The sequence below is a fragment of the Penicillium brevicompactum genome (assembly GCF_028827555.1).
Source record: "Penicillium brevicompactum strain IBT 35665 chromosome Unknown utg000001l_segment0_segment1, whole genome shotgun sequence".
Classification (NCBI taxonomy): domain Eukaryota; kingdom Fungi; phylum Ascomycota; class Eurotiomycetes; order Eurotiales; family Aspergillaceae; genus Penicillium; species Penicillium brevicompactum.
Genome location: NW_026623204.1, coordinates 184,418 through 200,787, shown reverse-complemented (window position 1 = coordinate 200,787; position 16,370 = coordinate 184,418). Strand labels below are relative to the sequence as shown.

The following is a 16,370-nucleotide window of genomic DNA, read 5'->3' as shown; positions in this document are numbered from 1 at the left end:
TTGACCTGTTTCTCACATACTTAGCAGACAATCTTCTCTGCTTCTTCAATTGATATCAGCATGTATGTTCCCCTCCAGGACTGTGTGTACTGCTGCACTGCTTATTTCCACCATTATGTCAGCTCTAAACACTGACGTAAGCCGATTCAGCCATCGAGATTAAGAAACCCTGATTTTTCTGAAGCCCCTTGGATCGATAACTGGATTCGACTTGGGTTTCAAGGTGTCAAAATCCGGTCGCCAATGTGAGGGCTGAAGGATGACTGGCTTTGCCAAATTCGCCCTCTCAGTCCAGAAAGTCCGGGCCGCGATCCGAAAGAAAGGCAAGGAAGCCAAGCGGGAAAGGTAAACTTCGCCCTACGCCAAGGTACAATTCGATCCTGACCACCTTTCAGACATGCAATCGTACCGTCTACGCCGTCCCCTTGGGACCTTCCCGTCGAAATTCAAATCCGCATCTTCGCATACTGCGGCATCGTTGATTTCCATCCACTGAGACTCGTTTGCAAGGCGTTCTTCCAGCTACTCACTTCCAACGAGCACGAAATAGTCCGTCAGTATCTTCGTCTGCGTCGTCACGGCACCCTACCTTCCCCGATTGACGATGATCGCATCTACACTCGGAACCCGGCGGACGATGTTGTGCTCTTGTCGGACCTATTCCCGCCCTCAAAGAGTGCCCGCGGTGGGCATCTCTACACCTTCAAGTATTTGCACGGGCTTCGCCGGAGGCAGATGCTCTGCTCCAGGCTCTGCTATTACCTTGCCGATCGCATTCTCGATCGTTTCATCCAAACCGAGCCAGCCGTCATGAAAGCCTCATTCCCTTCGAAGCGAAATGAGCGCAACGCCCTCGTCAAGCGTGGCATAGCTAGCATATGGTTCCACCTCGCTCCATTGATGTATGATATCCGCGATCAAGCTTGGCGGAAGCAACTCGCTGACTTCTCTAGGTACTACACCCTCTACTTCCTCGAAACGTACGCATCCGCTAGACGAGAGCATACAAACATGCTCGTGCAGAAATACGAGGCAGGAAAACTGCCCGTTCCCTTCCCACTCGAAATCCGTCAGCGGATGTACCGTGAACTGCAAACTCGCATTCTCCAAACACCCCCATTCACGAACACCGCAGCACTGGTCGCAACGCACCACTGCATGCACTTGCTTGTCTCGTACATTCGATACACAATGAACTCGGAGGTGCAGGTGGAGACCGACGACTCCTGGATTAGCTCGTTGCTCACGTTGGCGCCATTCGTGCGCATCGTCGAGTTCTTCTCTGCGGAGATCGGTGATGGGGGAAGTCAGCGAACCCAGCGCAAAGACTTTATGTATAACTTCTATCACGACATGACGATGTACCAAAAGGATCATATGAACTCGGTTGTTTTCGCGCGTGCCTCTGCGCAGAACTTGCATAGCTCCGTGGATGATATCTGGTTTGCCGCCGCCGAGGCAGAGCTGAGGGCTCGCAATGCTATTCCTCATGATGTGGAGCATGTCTGGGTTTGGAACGGCATACCTATTGTTTTCGGGTGTCCGCATTGCCATCGCACCAGAGGATGGCAGGCTTGATGATTCATAGCTAGGTGTTGCATTGGCGTTCGGGTTTGAATTATGGGCTGGGAATACACGATACAGGAGTTATTTGTGAAACTTCTCAAATTGCATTTACAATCAACCATAATGTTATCTATTTCTTTTGATTTTCATGTTCATAAATGTATGGAATTGTAGCCTGCAGACTCCGGTCTAGTGTTTGTGTTGTTTGCAACCCGCACGCGTCGCAATGTATACCGAGTATCAAACTCTCGTCAACTTGCTGCGGGTAGAGCTTCTTACTCTCAAAGCAGACCAAATATCTGGCCAATATGGAACATCCAGACTTGTTTCAATTGTTTAATACCTCTTGGACCATACACCGTCTCTCGCCTCTCCACCACGGGAAGGACTGTGAAACTCTCCTTGGCAACGAGGTCGCCCTCAAAGCATACGAAACGCGCCTACGTGAACATCTCACAGGCGAAGTTCTTGCTGGGGTTCAAGCAGATACTATCGCGGATGATGGTGCGCTTGCAAAAACAGGCGCTCTCAACGAGTGCCTGTGGCAGCCTATCTCTCCCTCGCGTGAAATGTCTGAATCTCAGGGCGTACTCCAAGGCATCCTAGTGACACTGGAATATGAAAACATCACCTACAAAGCCGCTCTTCTTACAGACTCGTCCAACGACCGCAAGGGATCTACCTCTCTCCCTCTTGTCCTAACCAGATTCCCAACCGCGCTGCGGCAAACATTCCTTGCGTTCTTATCTGCCAATTTCGATACTTACATCTCTCCTCTCCGACTGCCTTCAAACTTTCTCTGCGTCGGACTTGAGACTTATATCGGGGCTTTGCAGCGTGCCGAGACTGTCGAGACCATTAGAGAGCTTCAACTCACACTTTCGTTTTCGCCGTCCATCGCGCCGGACTTGAAGTCGCTCAATGTCAATGTCTCGCGTGCGGCGCTGAGTGACTTCCTTCGTGCCAAAGCACCAGTCCGAGGTCAAAGTTTGAAGCAAAAAATGCGCAGCCCTTTGATTGACAATCTTACCTCATATCTGGAGGAGCATCTTGCTATGAAGCTCGATTTGGATGGGTCGGATCAGGCCAAGCAGCATGTACGGCTGTCGAAGATTGTGTGTGCTTCATTTGTTCTTGGGGGTGAAGGCCGCCTGAAGCTGGTTGCCACTGACAAGGATGACCATGAGAATAAGTCTGCCTTGGAAGCTGGTGAGACGCTTCTGAAGTTGGTAGCGAGGCGCGCGGTTGCCGGGGATCAGCCAACTACATGAGCCTACCCTGACGTGCTGCCAATATCTGCAAGTCTGCACGCGTTCGTGTGGAAGATCGAACGATGCTTCTTGGCAAACGAATGAGACAAAATGTGTATTTGGCTCGTTGATCCGTTGCCTTTCTGCAAATCGACTCCTCAGCCCAGAAGATCTCTGGCTGAAATCAAGTCCGAGTCAGAGGATGCAGCTACTTCCATCAGTCATGCTGGCGGAGCCAATATGGGAGAGCTGACTTCAACCAGCTACCATATTATGCGGCAACCACAATTGCCCAGGGGACCTCAGTAGTAGTCCAAGCTTGAGTCAGACATGTGGTCACTGAATCTCTTGTGCGGGGGCCACAGGCTTGCATACCCTCCAAAACGAAGCCTGCACCGGCCAACATCTTATAAATTGCTACTTGTGAACTCTGTATTCAGGATGACGAAAATATCGTTGAAGAATTGAAACCAACATTGTTGTTACACATGTATCTAAATGCCGAAAACGCAATATGTCCACAAACAGCTGTTTCCAAAATATAAACTTTTGATAGATCAGAGTTCCTGCGTCTGGTCCTCGGTTTCCGCCAGCCGCAGCGCTTCATCGACGCTAGGGACGAAATGGGTCAACCCACCACACTTCTCGACAATACCACTTCGCTCAAACATGCTGAAAACATTCCGATTGGGCAGTCGGCAAAAGAATACTCGAACCTCCTGCTCCGCGTACGCATGCACGATCTCCGAAAGAACTTGTGTACCAGACCCATCAATACTAGTCACTCCATGGACATCAAAAATAATGTTCTTGTTGTGCTCTGGCGCGCGCATACGGGGCAGCGAGGGGTGCGCATGGTTCGAGCCATATAATTCCAGGCGACGAAGACGGTTCTTCAAATCACCTGTATTGGCAAACGTCAAGGGTTCGGGAATTTTGACGATGAGGGCGCCTTCAACGAGCTCGACATTTTCGGCGTGGAGTTCGGCGTTGTCAAAGCGAGATTCGGTGCCAGATACTTTGCCAAGAATTTGAATTCGGGGTTGCGTGGCGTGGCGAATGAGGATTATGACCGAGAGGCCGATACCCATTGCCATGCCGAGTTCCAATGAGTAGAATATGGTGGTAGTGAAAATGAGGACCATGAGAACAAGTTCAGTCCAACCGCGTAGTCGGAAGAAGAAGAGTAGGTCATGGGGACATTCTTCCACCAAGGTGTAGGCCACCACGGAGATCATGGAGCACAGGACTGCTTTCTGTTCGGGGTTAGCAAAGCTAGTGATAAGACAGATCGTCTTGAAACCGAATTGGTACATACCGGAAGGTAATAGAGATAGGGCAAGAGGACCATGACACACGCGAAAGTGATCAAACTCAAGAAAACACTGGTCATTGGCGAGCGTGCTCCAGTCTGGGAACTGAGCTTGCTTCGCCCGTACCCACCAAACGCAGGTAGAGCGGAGAAACATCCTCCAATCACGTTCGCAACGCCGAGTGCAACCATTTCACGATTCGCACTCATATGCATTCCTTTGATACCGTCCGAGCTCCCTTCACCCAATCCTTTGGCCGCGACGGATGATTCGAAGAAGCCAAGGAGCGCAATGATGAAGGCTTTGCTCATGGCTGTTCGCACATGCTTCATGTGAGAGAATTGGAAAGGCCAGTTGAACGAGAAGAGTCCTCCAGCGGCAACTTCTGTAGACCCGAGAATCTCAAGCCCTTTGGACTCCCAGTCGAGGTGCCAAGCCAGAACTGCTGATAGAGCGACAACTAAAAAGCGGTCGGGGAAGTAGATCACTTGGGGAATACGCGGAACAAGCATCTTCTTCAGAGTTCTGTGAATGATTAGCTTTGGGTCTGAGATACCACATGCGGTACACACCTGAAGATCATGATGACGGTGAAGCTGACGATTGACACTATGGCAGTTAGCCCATGTGATTGACCAGCGTTTCGAAAAATGAAGATCAATTTGGAAACGCTGGTACCATGGCTAACACCAGACTCTTTGGCTATCTCCGCAAGACCCAATTCTGGAATCAATTGGTCAACAAAGATCACAAAGCCGATGGCAGTAATGAATCCTCGCAGAAAGGGCCGACTCAGGACGTTATCCAAGAACCCTAGACGAGTCAACCCAGCTATGAGGATCATACTGCCCGACATAGCGGTAGCGACTCCCACGACCAAGGCTGTTTCAGCGAGGTCGTCCTCGCCCGAGTTGCCTTGCATAACACTTGCTTTCACAATGGCACCCGTGAGAAGCGAGCCTGCAGCCTCTGGTCCAACCACCAGGAGAGGACAGCTTCCTAGGATCGCATAGATCAAAGGGTGAATCACGAAGGAGTACAGGCCGCTGATAGGTGGAGCATGGGCAAGGTTGGAGGCTAGTGATAGTGCCATTGGGATATATATGGAAGCCACCGTGAGCGCGGCCATGAAATCTCCACGTAATAGTGACCAGTGGTATTGGCCAACCCAATTGAAAAGAGGGATGTAGTAAGATATGTACCTGCACTCGATTGGTCAGTCCTTAAGAGGTCACATGGAGCAAGCCACCATATTGGCAACAATCGGTATACACTATTACATACTGTTTTCTTGTGTCATTTGCCGAGAGCATGGAAGAAGTCTTCAGCTGTGACAGAGTCTCTGACTCTGCGACTGACGCTGGGTGGTCTGGTATGCCTCTAGAATGACCACCTGGGCCTATCGGAACTCCATGTCTGTTGTTTCCAAAACCATCAAATGATCCAATATACGCCTGCCTCCCGGCATCTTCCACCCTCGGGGAGAATGTGCCATGGCTGCAGCGTCTGTCGCCGCACGCAGGGTCGACATGGTTGTAGGAATCTAGGAGCCTTGTTGTTACGTCTGGCTGGGAGGTGTTTGCGGTTGGATTGCCAGAATGACCGGCAGGGCTGGAGCTCGTTGTAATTCCAAGGCCGGCTTGGGGTGGAGAACGAAAAGCGTCGACCACACGATCTCGTAGTGTCCGAGGCCCGTCGGACTCTCCAGGGCGTAATGAGCTTGTCTCCGACATCGTCGCGGGAAATCAGGTTTCGTGAAGTGCTAAGGAAACGAAAACAATGGCAAGTGGCCTGCCATATATGCTTGCCAAAAAAAAAAAAAAAATCAGGAGGAAAATGTCCGACGCAATTGGATTCAGCTGCCGCAGGGACCAAATTGGCTACGCAAGGGCACGCTAGGGTACTGATAAGCGGAGAAAGTGAGCGTTATCAATGCCAACGCAGATCACCGACTATGCAATAGGAAGGTCGGCAGTGAAAGCATTGTCAGCATAATATCATAGGAAGTCGTCTGATTCGTAGGTTCGAAAGCTATTGAGTAAGAAATATACTACGGGTCAGTCTACTGCTTGGCGCCAAAATTGTCTCGCCCAGGGCCCTGGAGGGCGGTGTGTCTTTGGTCACGTTATATCAAGGTCACGTGCTTTGCACTTGCCCAAGTGTGGGTTTTGACTCCTCCGCCACAAAGAGATAGATTGTTCGATCCAAGTCGCATATTCCCTCCGGTCTCCGTCGCTCGGATATCTCGCTCACTCGCTGCTTTCCTGCCACCGTCCTCATCGTCTGGACCGTGCCCAATACCCTCCCCTTTTCATAATACTTCACGAGAGAAAAAAAAGAACCCCGCCAACATGTCTCTAACAAACTGTCGGTTCTATGAGGAGAAGTACCCGGAGGTGGACAGCTTCGTCATGGTCAATGTCAAGCAGGTACGACTTGTCGCAAGATTTCTCAGTGCTCAGCGTGGCAGGAACTGGGCTAACTTTGCATGGGCTAGATCGCCGAAATGGGCGCATACGTGAAGCTGCTCGAGTACGACAACATTGACGGCATGATTCTCCTCTCAGAACTTTCTCGCAGACGTATTCGCAGTATCCAAAAGCTCATCCGTATTGGACGCAATGAAGTCGTTATCGTGCTCCGTGTCGACAAAGAGAAGGGCAAGGTTACACCATTCGCTTTGGAAGGAACACCGAGCTAACTAGCCACACTGCAGGTTATATCGATCTTTCCAAGCGTCGTGTCTCCCCCGAGGATGTCATCAAGTGCGAGGAGCGTTACAACAAGAGCAAGGCTGTGCACTCTATCATGCGCCATGTCGCAGAGGCCACTCAAACCCCCCTCGAGACCCTCTACGAGACCATCGGATGGCCTTTGAACCAAAAATACGGCCACGCGCACGATGCCTTCAAGATCTCCATCACGTACGGCTCCTTCTTTCATCCGATTTGATGTTTCAGTTTTGTTAATCTCTTTCTAGTAACCCCTCCGTTTGGGACGAGATCACATTCACCAGCGACGCCGTCAAGAGCGAGATTCAGCAGTACATCGGCAGCAAGCTCACTCCCCACCCCACCAAGGTCCGTGCCGATATCGAGGTTACCTGCTTCGGTTACGATGGAATCGACGCCGTCAAGGACGCTCTCCGCACCGCTGAGGAACAGAACACCGCCGACAACCAGATCAAGGTCAAGCTCGTTGCTCCCCCTCTCTACGTTCTTGCCAGCCAATGTCTGGACAAGACTGCCGGTGTCAAGGGACTCGAGGAGGCCATTGAGAGAATCACAGAGCGCATCCAGAAGAACGGCGGTAACTGCACCGTGAAGATGGCACCCAAGGCTGTCACCGAGCAAGATGACGCAATTCTGCAGGAGCTTATGGAGAAGCGTGAGCGCGAGAACCAGCAGGTCAGCGGAGATGAGGACTCCGAGAGCGATGACGAATAAACGGGTTAATACCAGTCCGCGTCGAGGGGCATCCAGCGCTTATCGCTGGCATACAAAGCCGGAATCACCGCCATAGGGGAGTTTGGCAAAAATGGATAGAAAAAATAGCTTGCACATTCTGGGGGATGGGCTCGACGGGCTCAGTGTGCTGATGGGCAGGATTGCGGTCAGAACTCACTCGCCCTCAAGGGCAGTCGCCTGCGCCTCGGGTCCGTGAACAGTCCACGCCCAAGCGCTACATGCCACCTGCGGTCGAAATCCTCGTGCCCGGAATAGTCCGCACGGGGTGCAAGTTCTGATGTACATATGTTTGTGATGCAACCGAGACGTTCAATGCCAGTGATGCTTTTAGATGTCAACACCTTCTCACTCTAATCTATTTAAATAGACGCTGAGACCAAAATGCGACAGTTTGTACGGAGTAATTATTGTCCAAATGCAATTCAGATGGCGGGGAAGAGCTTGAAGCTTATCTGCCGCCGATCTCTTCCCCTCAAGATCGGTGAGCCCCTTCGATCTTTCTTCTGTCCTTCACCTTCGGGCACTTTACACAACATGGGTCATTGGAAAGATTTCTTTCGTTCAGATCGTGGTGCAGCTCGACACCGACTCGAGGTGGAACGTCGTCGACGTACGTCATTACAAAACCAACGGTCTTGTACCCGCTAAATATGCACACAGTTCTACCAGCCTATGATGGCGAACAACCTCACGCATCTGATGCCTCAAAGGAAATTGCCAAAGTCGCTCTCAAGTTGAAGTATCAGCTTGAGCTAGTTGTCTCCTGTGAAGTCCAGGAGACTGTCTTGACTGACCCGAACAGCCGCATCATTACTGACGACGTGGTTGCAACCGCCAGAAATGCTGGTGGTGAAGATTACAAGGCGTGTGTTGTCTATTGTCTTCTAGTATGCCTTAGATGGTTTAAGCTCCAGTCCAGTGTCGAGCTTTGGGATGCTGATCTCCATGACCTTCGGGCAGTGGCTTGCGAGGTAATTGCCAAGCGCATGTACGACCCTTTCCCGTGACATCTCTTTACTGTCTCTTCACATAGTCATATACTGACAAAACTCCTACAGTATTGAAACTGAGCAAAACCAAGACTACTTATTCAGAGACATTTTGCTGAAGCGGTACTCTATCTACAGTGAGGGTGTTGAGACTGATCCAGCCAATGTCATCGAACGCTCAGTCGACCTTCATGCCTTGAGAATCATTAGTTCTTCTGGGTATCAGAAGTGCATTGACTACCTGTGGAGAGGCTGGATCTGTCAAGAAGAGGGCAATCCGACTAACTTCGTTGATTACGATGGAAAGTCGAACACCAGCTACTGGTCTCATTTCCATCCCGACAGAATGAGGACACCGCTTTATCAAAATACATGCCAAATCATGTTTTCCTTGATATACCTTGCCGTGTACACTGCGGTCATCAACACTGTGAACCCGACTGGAGATTTGGATGTCGTTGAAGGAATTCTCTACGGCATGACACTTGCGTTCATCTGTGACGAGGTTATCAAGTTTTGGAAAGTTGGATGGAACTATCTCGAATTTTGGAATGCCTTCAACTCGACTCTTTATACTATTCTCGTTGTCTCCTTGGTATTGCGCTTTGTTGCCCTCGCCCATTCGTCGTCGACCCAGGATGAGCAAAGACAGCTGTACAACCAGCTCAGCTACAACTTCCTTGCTTTTGCAGGTCCGATGTTCTGGATTCGCATGATGCTTTACCTGGACTCCTTCCGCTTTTTCGGTGCCATGTTTGTCGTCCTTCGTGTCATGATGAAGGAGAGTTTGATCTTCTTCGCGCTCCTATTCGTCGTGATGGCTGGGTTCTTCCAGGCTTTCATTGGTATGGCACAAGTGGAGCCGGATGTCCCTATTCACAGGAACATTCTCCAGGGCATGATCAACAGTATCATGCAGAGCCCTGAATTTGATACTTTCCAGGAATTTGCATTCCCTTTCGGCATCATTCTCTATTATGTGTTCAACTTCATTGTCATGACTGGTATGCTCGCCTCTACTTTGTGGGAATAACACTAACCACGAGCAGTCCTCTTGAACATTCTCATCGCTTTGTACAACAGTGCATATGAGGATATTTCCGGCAATGCTACTGACGAATACATGGCAATTTTTGCACAGAAGACCATGCAATTTGTCCGCGCTCCAGACGAGAATGTCTTTATCCCACGTATGTGCAGCGTCAATTCCTACCAATGTGCTGAGTGCTGATCACGCTTATTCTAGCTTTTAATCTCATTGAGATTCTGTGCCTGGTCGCTCCATTCGAGTGGTGGCTGTCCCGGGAGGCATACGCTAAGTTGAATGACTTCGTTATGGCCATCATCTATTCCCCTCTTCTGTTTGTCACGTCGTGGATTGAGACCCACCAGGCACATCGGATTCGCTGGAACCGCCGCCATGGCGAAGAAGATGATGACTGTGCTCAGGAATGGGAGCATGTCGCCCATGAGGTTGACTTTGATCTTGATGATACTTGGAAAGAGCAGGTGGCCGAAACCACCCCAGATATCAAGATTGACAGTTGTACATATGAAATCCGTGAGCTGAAGGAGCAGGTCAGAGTGCTCACGGAGATGGTCAAAAATCTGGCGCAAGATCATGGGAGAAACTAATCTTCCAGGGTCAAGAGCATTCAGCAACCAGCAACCTTGCAAACTTGGGAGGATCTTCTTGATATATCTCACTCCAGGGCTCTATCCCTAGGCGTGAAGCTTTTGCCACAACCGTGGAGTACATATGCCTACCTGGTAGGTGTATGTGCCTGTATACACATCGATATATATAACGTTCATATGCACATCGTATTTGACCTTGCCATGGTTCCACCTTGGAAACAGCCAGTATCTAACCAGTACTGAGCCTTGGAAACCGCTTGCTTCAAGACAGCAGCAGCACCTGGACAGATGCCGACCATATGCGTACCTACCTGCGCACAAAAAACGTCGCCCGTACTTTTTTACGAAGAGAACAAAAACACAAAAAAAGTAATCTTAAAGACCATGTTGGTATTTTAGGAAGAGCCGAACGCGGGGGTCGAACCCGCAGCCTTAAGATTAAGAGTCTTACGCTCTACCGATTGAGCTAGCCCGGCGAGAGGCTGTTGGTTGAAAAATCAAAAATTGTCGTGCTATATAAACCACCGGGCAAATCTGGGTGGATACCGCTGACATAATGGCGCGTCCACGGGTCGAGCGGCGAACCCTCTGGAACCCGTATCTCAAGGTGGCTTCTTTTGCGTATCTGGGCATATCCTCGATAGTACTCATAGCTTGTCTTTCTATGAGTCTTTGAGTTTGTTCCTCTCTGATACTGACCGTGGTCACCCGCTGCCATCATGTACGTCTCAAATGTCATCCAATTATCTGCTGCAGCTAACAGGATACAGGGCAAAACTCGTGGACGACCACCAGATTCAACATGCCTCGTTGCATAACCCGCTCCCTTGGCAATTGCATACATACATCTGGCCTTTTCTGATAATTTGGCCCGCGTTCTTCGCCTTCTACCTCTCTCCCGAGCGTTATGATACATATATTCAGGGACAGGAATGGACCTTCGTCTGGGCGGGGTCTATCATTACCTTCCAGTCGCTCTTCTGGTTGATGACCAAGTGGAACATTGACATCAACACGCTCTTTACCACCACCCGGGCCAGCTCAATTGACACCGCGAAGCTCATCAAAGTGGTTCCCATCACCAATGCCGGCTCCGCCGAGATCTGTACCCTGCTTAACGAGAACGCCGGCCCTAAGAAGACCCTTTCCTTCCTCTTCCAGAAGCGCCGCTTCTTGTTCTACCCGGAGACTCGCACATTCGCACCCCTGTCCTACGTCCTCGATGCCGAGCCCAAGCCGGCTCTCAAGACTTTCCAACTGACCGAGGGTTTCACGTCCAAGGCCGAGATTGACCGCATCCACCACCACTATGGCGACAACACCTTCGACATCCCTGTTCCTACCTTCACTGAGCTGTTCCAGGAGCATGCTGTTGCGCCATTCTTTGTCTTCCAAATCTTCTGTGTTGGATTGTGGATGCTGGATGAATACTGGTACTACTCTCTCTTCACGCTCTTCATGCTTGTTGCCTTTGAAAGCACTGTTGTTTGGCAGCGCCAGAGAACCTTGGTTGAATTCCGTGGAATGAGCATCAAGCCGTACGACGTTTGGGTCTACCGCGAGCGCAAGTGGCAGGAAATCACCAGCGACAAGCTTCTGCCCGGTGATCTCATGTCAGTGAACCGCACCAAGGAAGACAGTGGTGTTGCCTGCGATATTCTTTTGGTTGAAGGCAGTGTGATTGTCAACGAGGCTATGCTTTCTGGTGAGAGCACACCTCTTCTCAAGGACTCTGTTCAGCTTCGCCCCGGGGACGATCTGATTGAACCCGAGGGACTCGATAAGCTCTCTTTCGTGCACGGAGGAACCAAGGTTCTCCAGATTACTCATCCCAACGCGAACGGTGAATCATCTCTGAAGAACCTGGCCAGCACAGTCAGCTTGGCTCCGGACAATGGTGCATTGGGTGTGGTCGTCAAGACTGGTTTCGAGACCAGCCAAGGTAGCCTCGTCCGAACCATGATTTACTCTACTGAGCGTGTCTCTGCCAACAATGTTGAGGCTTTGCTGTTCATCCTCTTCCTTCTGATTTTCGCAATTGCCGCTTCCTGGTATGTTTGGAAAGAGGGTGTGATCCAGAACCGCAAGCGCTCCAAGCTCTTGCTGGACTGTGTCCTCATTATCACAAGTGTCGTGCCACCCGAACTTCCCATGGAATTGAGCTTGGCTGTCAACACCAGTCTTGCCGCTTTGAGCAAGTTCGCTATCTTCTGTACCGAGCCTTTCCGTATCCCATTCGCTGGCCGTGTTGACGTCGCTTGCTTCGACAAGACCGGTACTCTGACCGGTGAGGACCTGGTCGTCGACGGTATTGCCGGGCTTACTCTAGGTGAGGCTGGCTCTAAGGTTGAACCTGATGGTGCCCACATTGAGTTGGCCCAGGCCACTGCCGCCGGAGCCAACACCACTCTTGTTCTTGCAAGTGCTCATGCTATGGTCAAGCTGGACGAAGGTGAAGTTGTTGGTGACCCCATGGAAAAGGCTACTCTGGAATGGCTTGGCTGGACCCTTGGTAAGAACGATACTCTGTCCTCCAAGGGCAACTCGCCAGTTATCTCCGGACGAAACGTCGAGAACGTTCAAATCAAGAGAAGATTCCAATTCTCCTCAGCTTTGAAACGCCAGAGCACCATCGCCACCATCACTTCAAATGATCGCAAGACCTCAAAGAAGACTAAGTCCACCTTCGTGGGTGTGAAGGGTGCCCCTGAGACCATTCGCACCATGCTGGTCAACGCTCCTCCCAACTACGAAGAGACTTTCAAGCACTTCACTCGTAACGGTGCTCGTGTCCTTGCACTTGCCTACAAGTTCCTCTCCCCCGAAACCGAGCTCTCACAGAGCCGCGTGAACAACTTCGTCCGCGAAGAGGTCGAGTCTGAACTGATCTTTGCTGGTTTCCTTGTTCTTCAGTGCCCTCTTAAGGATGATGCGATTAAGTCTGTTCGCATGCTCAACGAGAGTAGCCACCGTGTTGTCATGATCACTGGTGACAACCCATTGACTGCCGTGCATGTCGCTCGCAAGGTTGAAATTGTGGACCGTGAAGTTCTGATTCTTGACGCCCCGGAGCATGACAACTCTGGTACCAAGATCGTCTGGCGCACCATCGATGATAAGCTCAATGTTGAAGTCGACCCTACCAAGCCCCTCGACCCCGAGATTCTGAACAGCAAGGATATCTGTATCACAGGATATGCTTTGGCTAAGTTCAAGGGCCAGAAGGCACTTCCCGATCTCCTCCGCCACACCTGGGTCTACGCTCGTGTGTCTCCCAAGCAGAAGGAAGACATTCTTCTCGGTCTCAAGGATGCCGGATACACTACTCTGATGTGCGGTGATGGTACCAACGACGTTGGCGCCCTCAAGCAGGCTCACATTGGTGTTGCGCTTCTGAACGGCTCCCAGGATGATCTGACCAAGATTGCCGAGCACTACCGTACTACTAAGATGAAGGAGCTGTATGAAAAGCAGGTCTCTATGATGCAGCGATTCAACCAGCCCTCACCCCCTGTTCCTGTTCAGATCGCCCATTTGTATCCCCAAGGTCCCAGCAACCCTCACTACGAGAAGGCTATGGAACGCGAGTTGCAACGCAAGGGTGCTGCCATCACTGCCGGTGCCGAGCCTATCCCGACTATCACTTCCCCCGGTGCCCAGGCTCTGCAGCAGCAGAACGCAAACCCTCAGCAACAGCGACAGCAGCAGGCCCAAGCAGCCGCGGCTGGCCTTGCAGATAAGCTTACCGCCTCCATGATGGAACAGGAGCTGGATGACAGTGAACCCCCCACTATTAAGTTGGGTGATGCGTCTGTCGCTGCTCCTTTCACCAGTAAACTGGCCAACGTCATTGCTATTCCCAACATCATCCGTCAAGGTCGTTGCACCCTCGTTGCGACTATTCAGATGTACAAGATTCTTGCTCTGAACTGCTTGATCAGTGCCTACAGTTTGAGTGTCATCTACTTGGATGGTATCAAGTTTGGTGATGGTCAGGTCACTATCAGCGGTATGATGATGAGTGTTTGCTTCTTGTCTATCTCTCGCGCCAAGGTATGTACTTGTCCACCTGATTGTTCAAGTTCCCTCTAACCAACTTATACAACAGTCTGTTGAGGGTTTGTCCAAGGAGCGCCCGCAGCCCAACATCTTTAACGTCTACATCATCGGATCCGTTCTTGGACAGTTTGCCATTCACATTGTGACTTTGGTCTATCTTTCTCAATATGTCTATAAGCACGAGCCGTACGTTGCAACATTCCATCTTTCATAATCTGCCACTGATACTAACACGACCAACAGGAGAGCATCCGACATTGATCTTGAGGGCGAATTCGAACCCTCCCTCCTGAACAGCGCCATCTACCTTCTCCAGCTTATCCAGCAAATCTCCACCTTCTCAATCAACTACCAGGGCCGTCCCTTCCGCGAGTCCATTCGTGAGAACAAGGCCATGTACTGGGGTCTCGTCGCCGCCTCCGGTGTCGCATTCTCCTGTGCCACCGAGTTCATCCCCGAGCTGAACGAGAAACTCCGCCTGGTTCCTTTCACCACTGATTTCAAGATTACCCTCACTGTGCTCATGATCTTCGATTACGGTGGTTGTTGGCTCATTGAGAATGTCCTGAAGCACTTCTTCAGTGACTTCCGTCCCAAGGACATTGCCGTTCGTCGTCCTGACCAGCTCAAGCGCGAGGCGGATCGCAAGTTGCAAGAGGAGGTTGAGGCTGAGGCTCAGAAGGAGCAGCAGAGGAAAGTTTAAAGAGTTCTGTTTGTACCTGTAAACATAGAGGTGGATTGTTGGCTTAAAGATGTGATATCCTGTCGCACTTAATACATGATCTTGCTTGTTTTGTATAGCCTGATGACATGTGGTAGAGGGATCATATACTTTCTACCAATTTGAATCACCGATCGATCTGAATTACAATGTCTTGCTCATAATAAACCTTGGAAGTATCCGATATTGCGTTGTGCTTGTTGTGATGTGGGCAAAGCCCCGTAAATGGTAAAAAGCCCACCCTCAACTGATCAATTTCGAAGACAGGCCTCAACTTTCACCGGAGGAAACAGAACCTGATCAGTAATAGATATTAATTCAAACTTTGTGATCCGCTCAAGCGCATAAAAAGCAATGAGCCAAGCCCTATTCCAGCCTGACGGTAGAGAGCACCTTGCCGCCATCAATGGCTCGAAGCAGGTTCATCAAGATAGTCTCGATTTGCACAAACCGAAGGTACCCGCATGAGCCGTGTTCCAAGTGACTGAACAACGCAGACAAGGAGGAAAAGCGCCGACCACACACATTCGGATCGGTCAGGCAATGGTAGATTTTGGCATCGTGAATGGGCGAGTCGAGATGTGAAATCAGTTCATCAACGTCGAAGAAATCCTTCAGGCAGAGACGGCAGATCCAGTCACATCCGTCCGCGGCACCGTTGGTTATCATTCCCGTGGGGTCGAGGTATTGGATGCGCTCGTACAGCGCTCGGCGGCTCGTAGCACAGGCTGTCGTGCAGACGCCGGCCTCGATGTGAGTAGGGATCCCGCTTGGGGCTATGTATTCTCCCTTGCAGTACGGGCATCTGAACATTATATCGCTGCGGACTTTAGTTCTCGTGTGCTGGATATAAGGTCAGTTATTGACAATCGACCGAAACGGGGAAGTGGCTTACTGCGCAGGAGGGAGTATCGCTTTCAACCGGGTTATCACAAGCAGCGCAGGAATGATCAGGGAAGTGGTTGTAGTCTCTCATATGCTCATTCGCAGCATTCTGGGTATCGAACATTCGCTTGCAGGAGTGACATTCAATTTGAGCATCCCAGTGGTCGTGCGTGTTCATGTGTTGGTTGCGAGACAAGATACTGGCGAATGGAGAATGACAAGACTCACAGTGGACCCAGTGATCGCGGTTAGCCATATGGCTGTCAAGATCGGTCCAGTGACGAAACAAGTCTCCACAAGTAGGACACTCGTGCATCTGAGTGGGGAGAGAATCCATGAAAAGGTGCGGATGAAAGATGGGAGTGTAGCAAAGGAAGGCATACGTCAGAAGAAAAGAAGTCAATCGAGATTTCAAACCTGAGGAGTGAAACGAACAACAAGGCACAACTGTATGAGTTTGACTCTCCCTTGACCCTTCACTT

General features: G+C 50.6%; 6 protein-coding genes across 6 annotated transcripts; 4 read left to right on the top strand and 2 right to left on the bottom strand.

Moving 5' to 3' along the window:
* Positions 1-259: 259 nt before the first annotated feature.
* On the top strand, positions 260-1,578 carry N7506_002508 (F-box protein; the record flags this gene model as incomplete). Its single annotated transcript, XM_056951803.1, has 2 exons — positions 260-345; positions 396-1,578. The coding sequence occupies 2 exons, from the start codon at positions 260-262 to the stop codon at positions 1,576-1,578; spliced, it is 1,269 nt and encodes a 422-aa protein (XP_056814954.1).
* A 296-nt stretch (positions 1,579-1,874) lies between these two features.
* On the top strand, positions 1,875-2,837 carry N7506_002507 (uncharacterized protein; the record flags this gene model as incomplete). The annotated part of the gene is made up of 1 exon (XM_056951802.1): positions 1,875-2,837. The coding sequence occupies one exon, from the start codon at positions 1,875-1,877 to the stop codon at positions 2,835-2,837; it is 963 nt and encodes a 320-aa protein (XP_056814953.1).
* Positions 2,838-3,373: 536 nt separating this feature from the next.
* On the bottom strand, positions 3,374-5,862 carry N7506_002506 (SulP family inorganic anion transporter; the record flags this gene model as incomplete). The annotated part of the gene is made up of 4 exons (XM_056951801.1): positions 3,374-4,072; positions 4,135-4,654; positions 4,702-5,331; positions 5,414-5,862. The coding sequence occupies 4 exons, from the start codon at positions 5,860-5,862 to the stop codon at positions 3,374-3,376; spliced, it is 2,298 nt and encodes a 765-aa protein (XP_056814952.1).
* A 618-nt stretch (positions 5,863-6,480) lies between these two features.
* Positions 6,481-7,575, top strand: N7506_002505 (translation initiation factor eIF2 subunit alpha; the record flags this gene model as incomplete). Its single annotated transcript, XM_056951800.1, has 4 exons — positions 6,481-6,558; positions 6,627-6,789; positions 6,846-7,053; positions 7,110-7,575. The coding sequence occupies 4 exons, from the start codon at positions 6,481-6,483 to the stop codon at positions 7,573-7,575; spliced, it is 915 nt and encodes a 304-aa protein (XP_056814951.1).
* Positions 7,576-8,130: 555 nt separating this feature from the next.
* On the top strand, positions 8,131-14,985 carry yvc1 (putative potassium ion channel Yvc1; the record flags this gene model as incomplete). Its single annotated transcript, XM_056951799.1, has 8 exons — positions 8,131-8,206; positions 8,257-8,584; positions 8,655-9,589; positions 9,635-9,762; positions 9,849-10,184; positions 10,980-14,276; positions 14,332-14,451; positions 14,551-14,985. 8 exons carry the CDS (start codon positions 8,131-8,133, stop codon positions 14,983-14,985), a joined length of 5,655 nt encoding a protein of 1,884 aa, XP_056814950.1.
* Positions 14,986-15,369: 384 nt separating this feature from the next.
* Positions 15,370-16,144, bottom strand: N7506_002503 (uncharacterized protein; the record flags this gene model as incomplete). The annotated part of the gene is made up of 2 exons (XM_056951798.1): positions 15,370-15,846; positions 15,899-16,144. 2 exons carry the CDS (start codon positions 16,142-16,144, stop codon positions 15,370-15,372), a joined length of 723 nt encoding a protein of 240 aa, XP_056814949.1.
* Between the last annotated feature and the right edge of the window lie 226 nt (positions 16,145-16,370).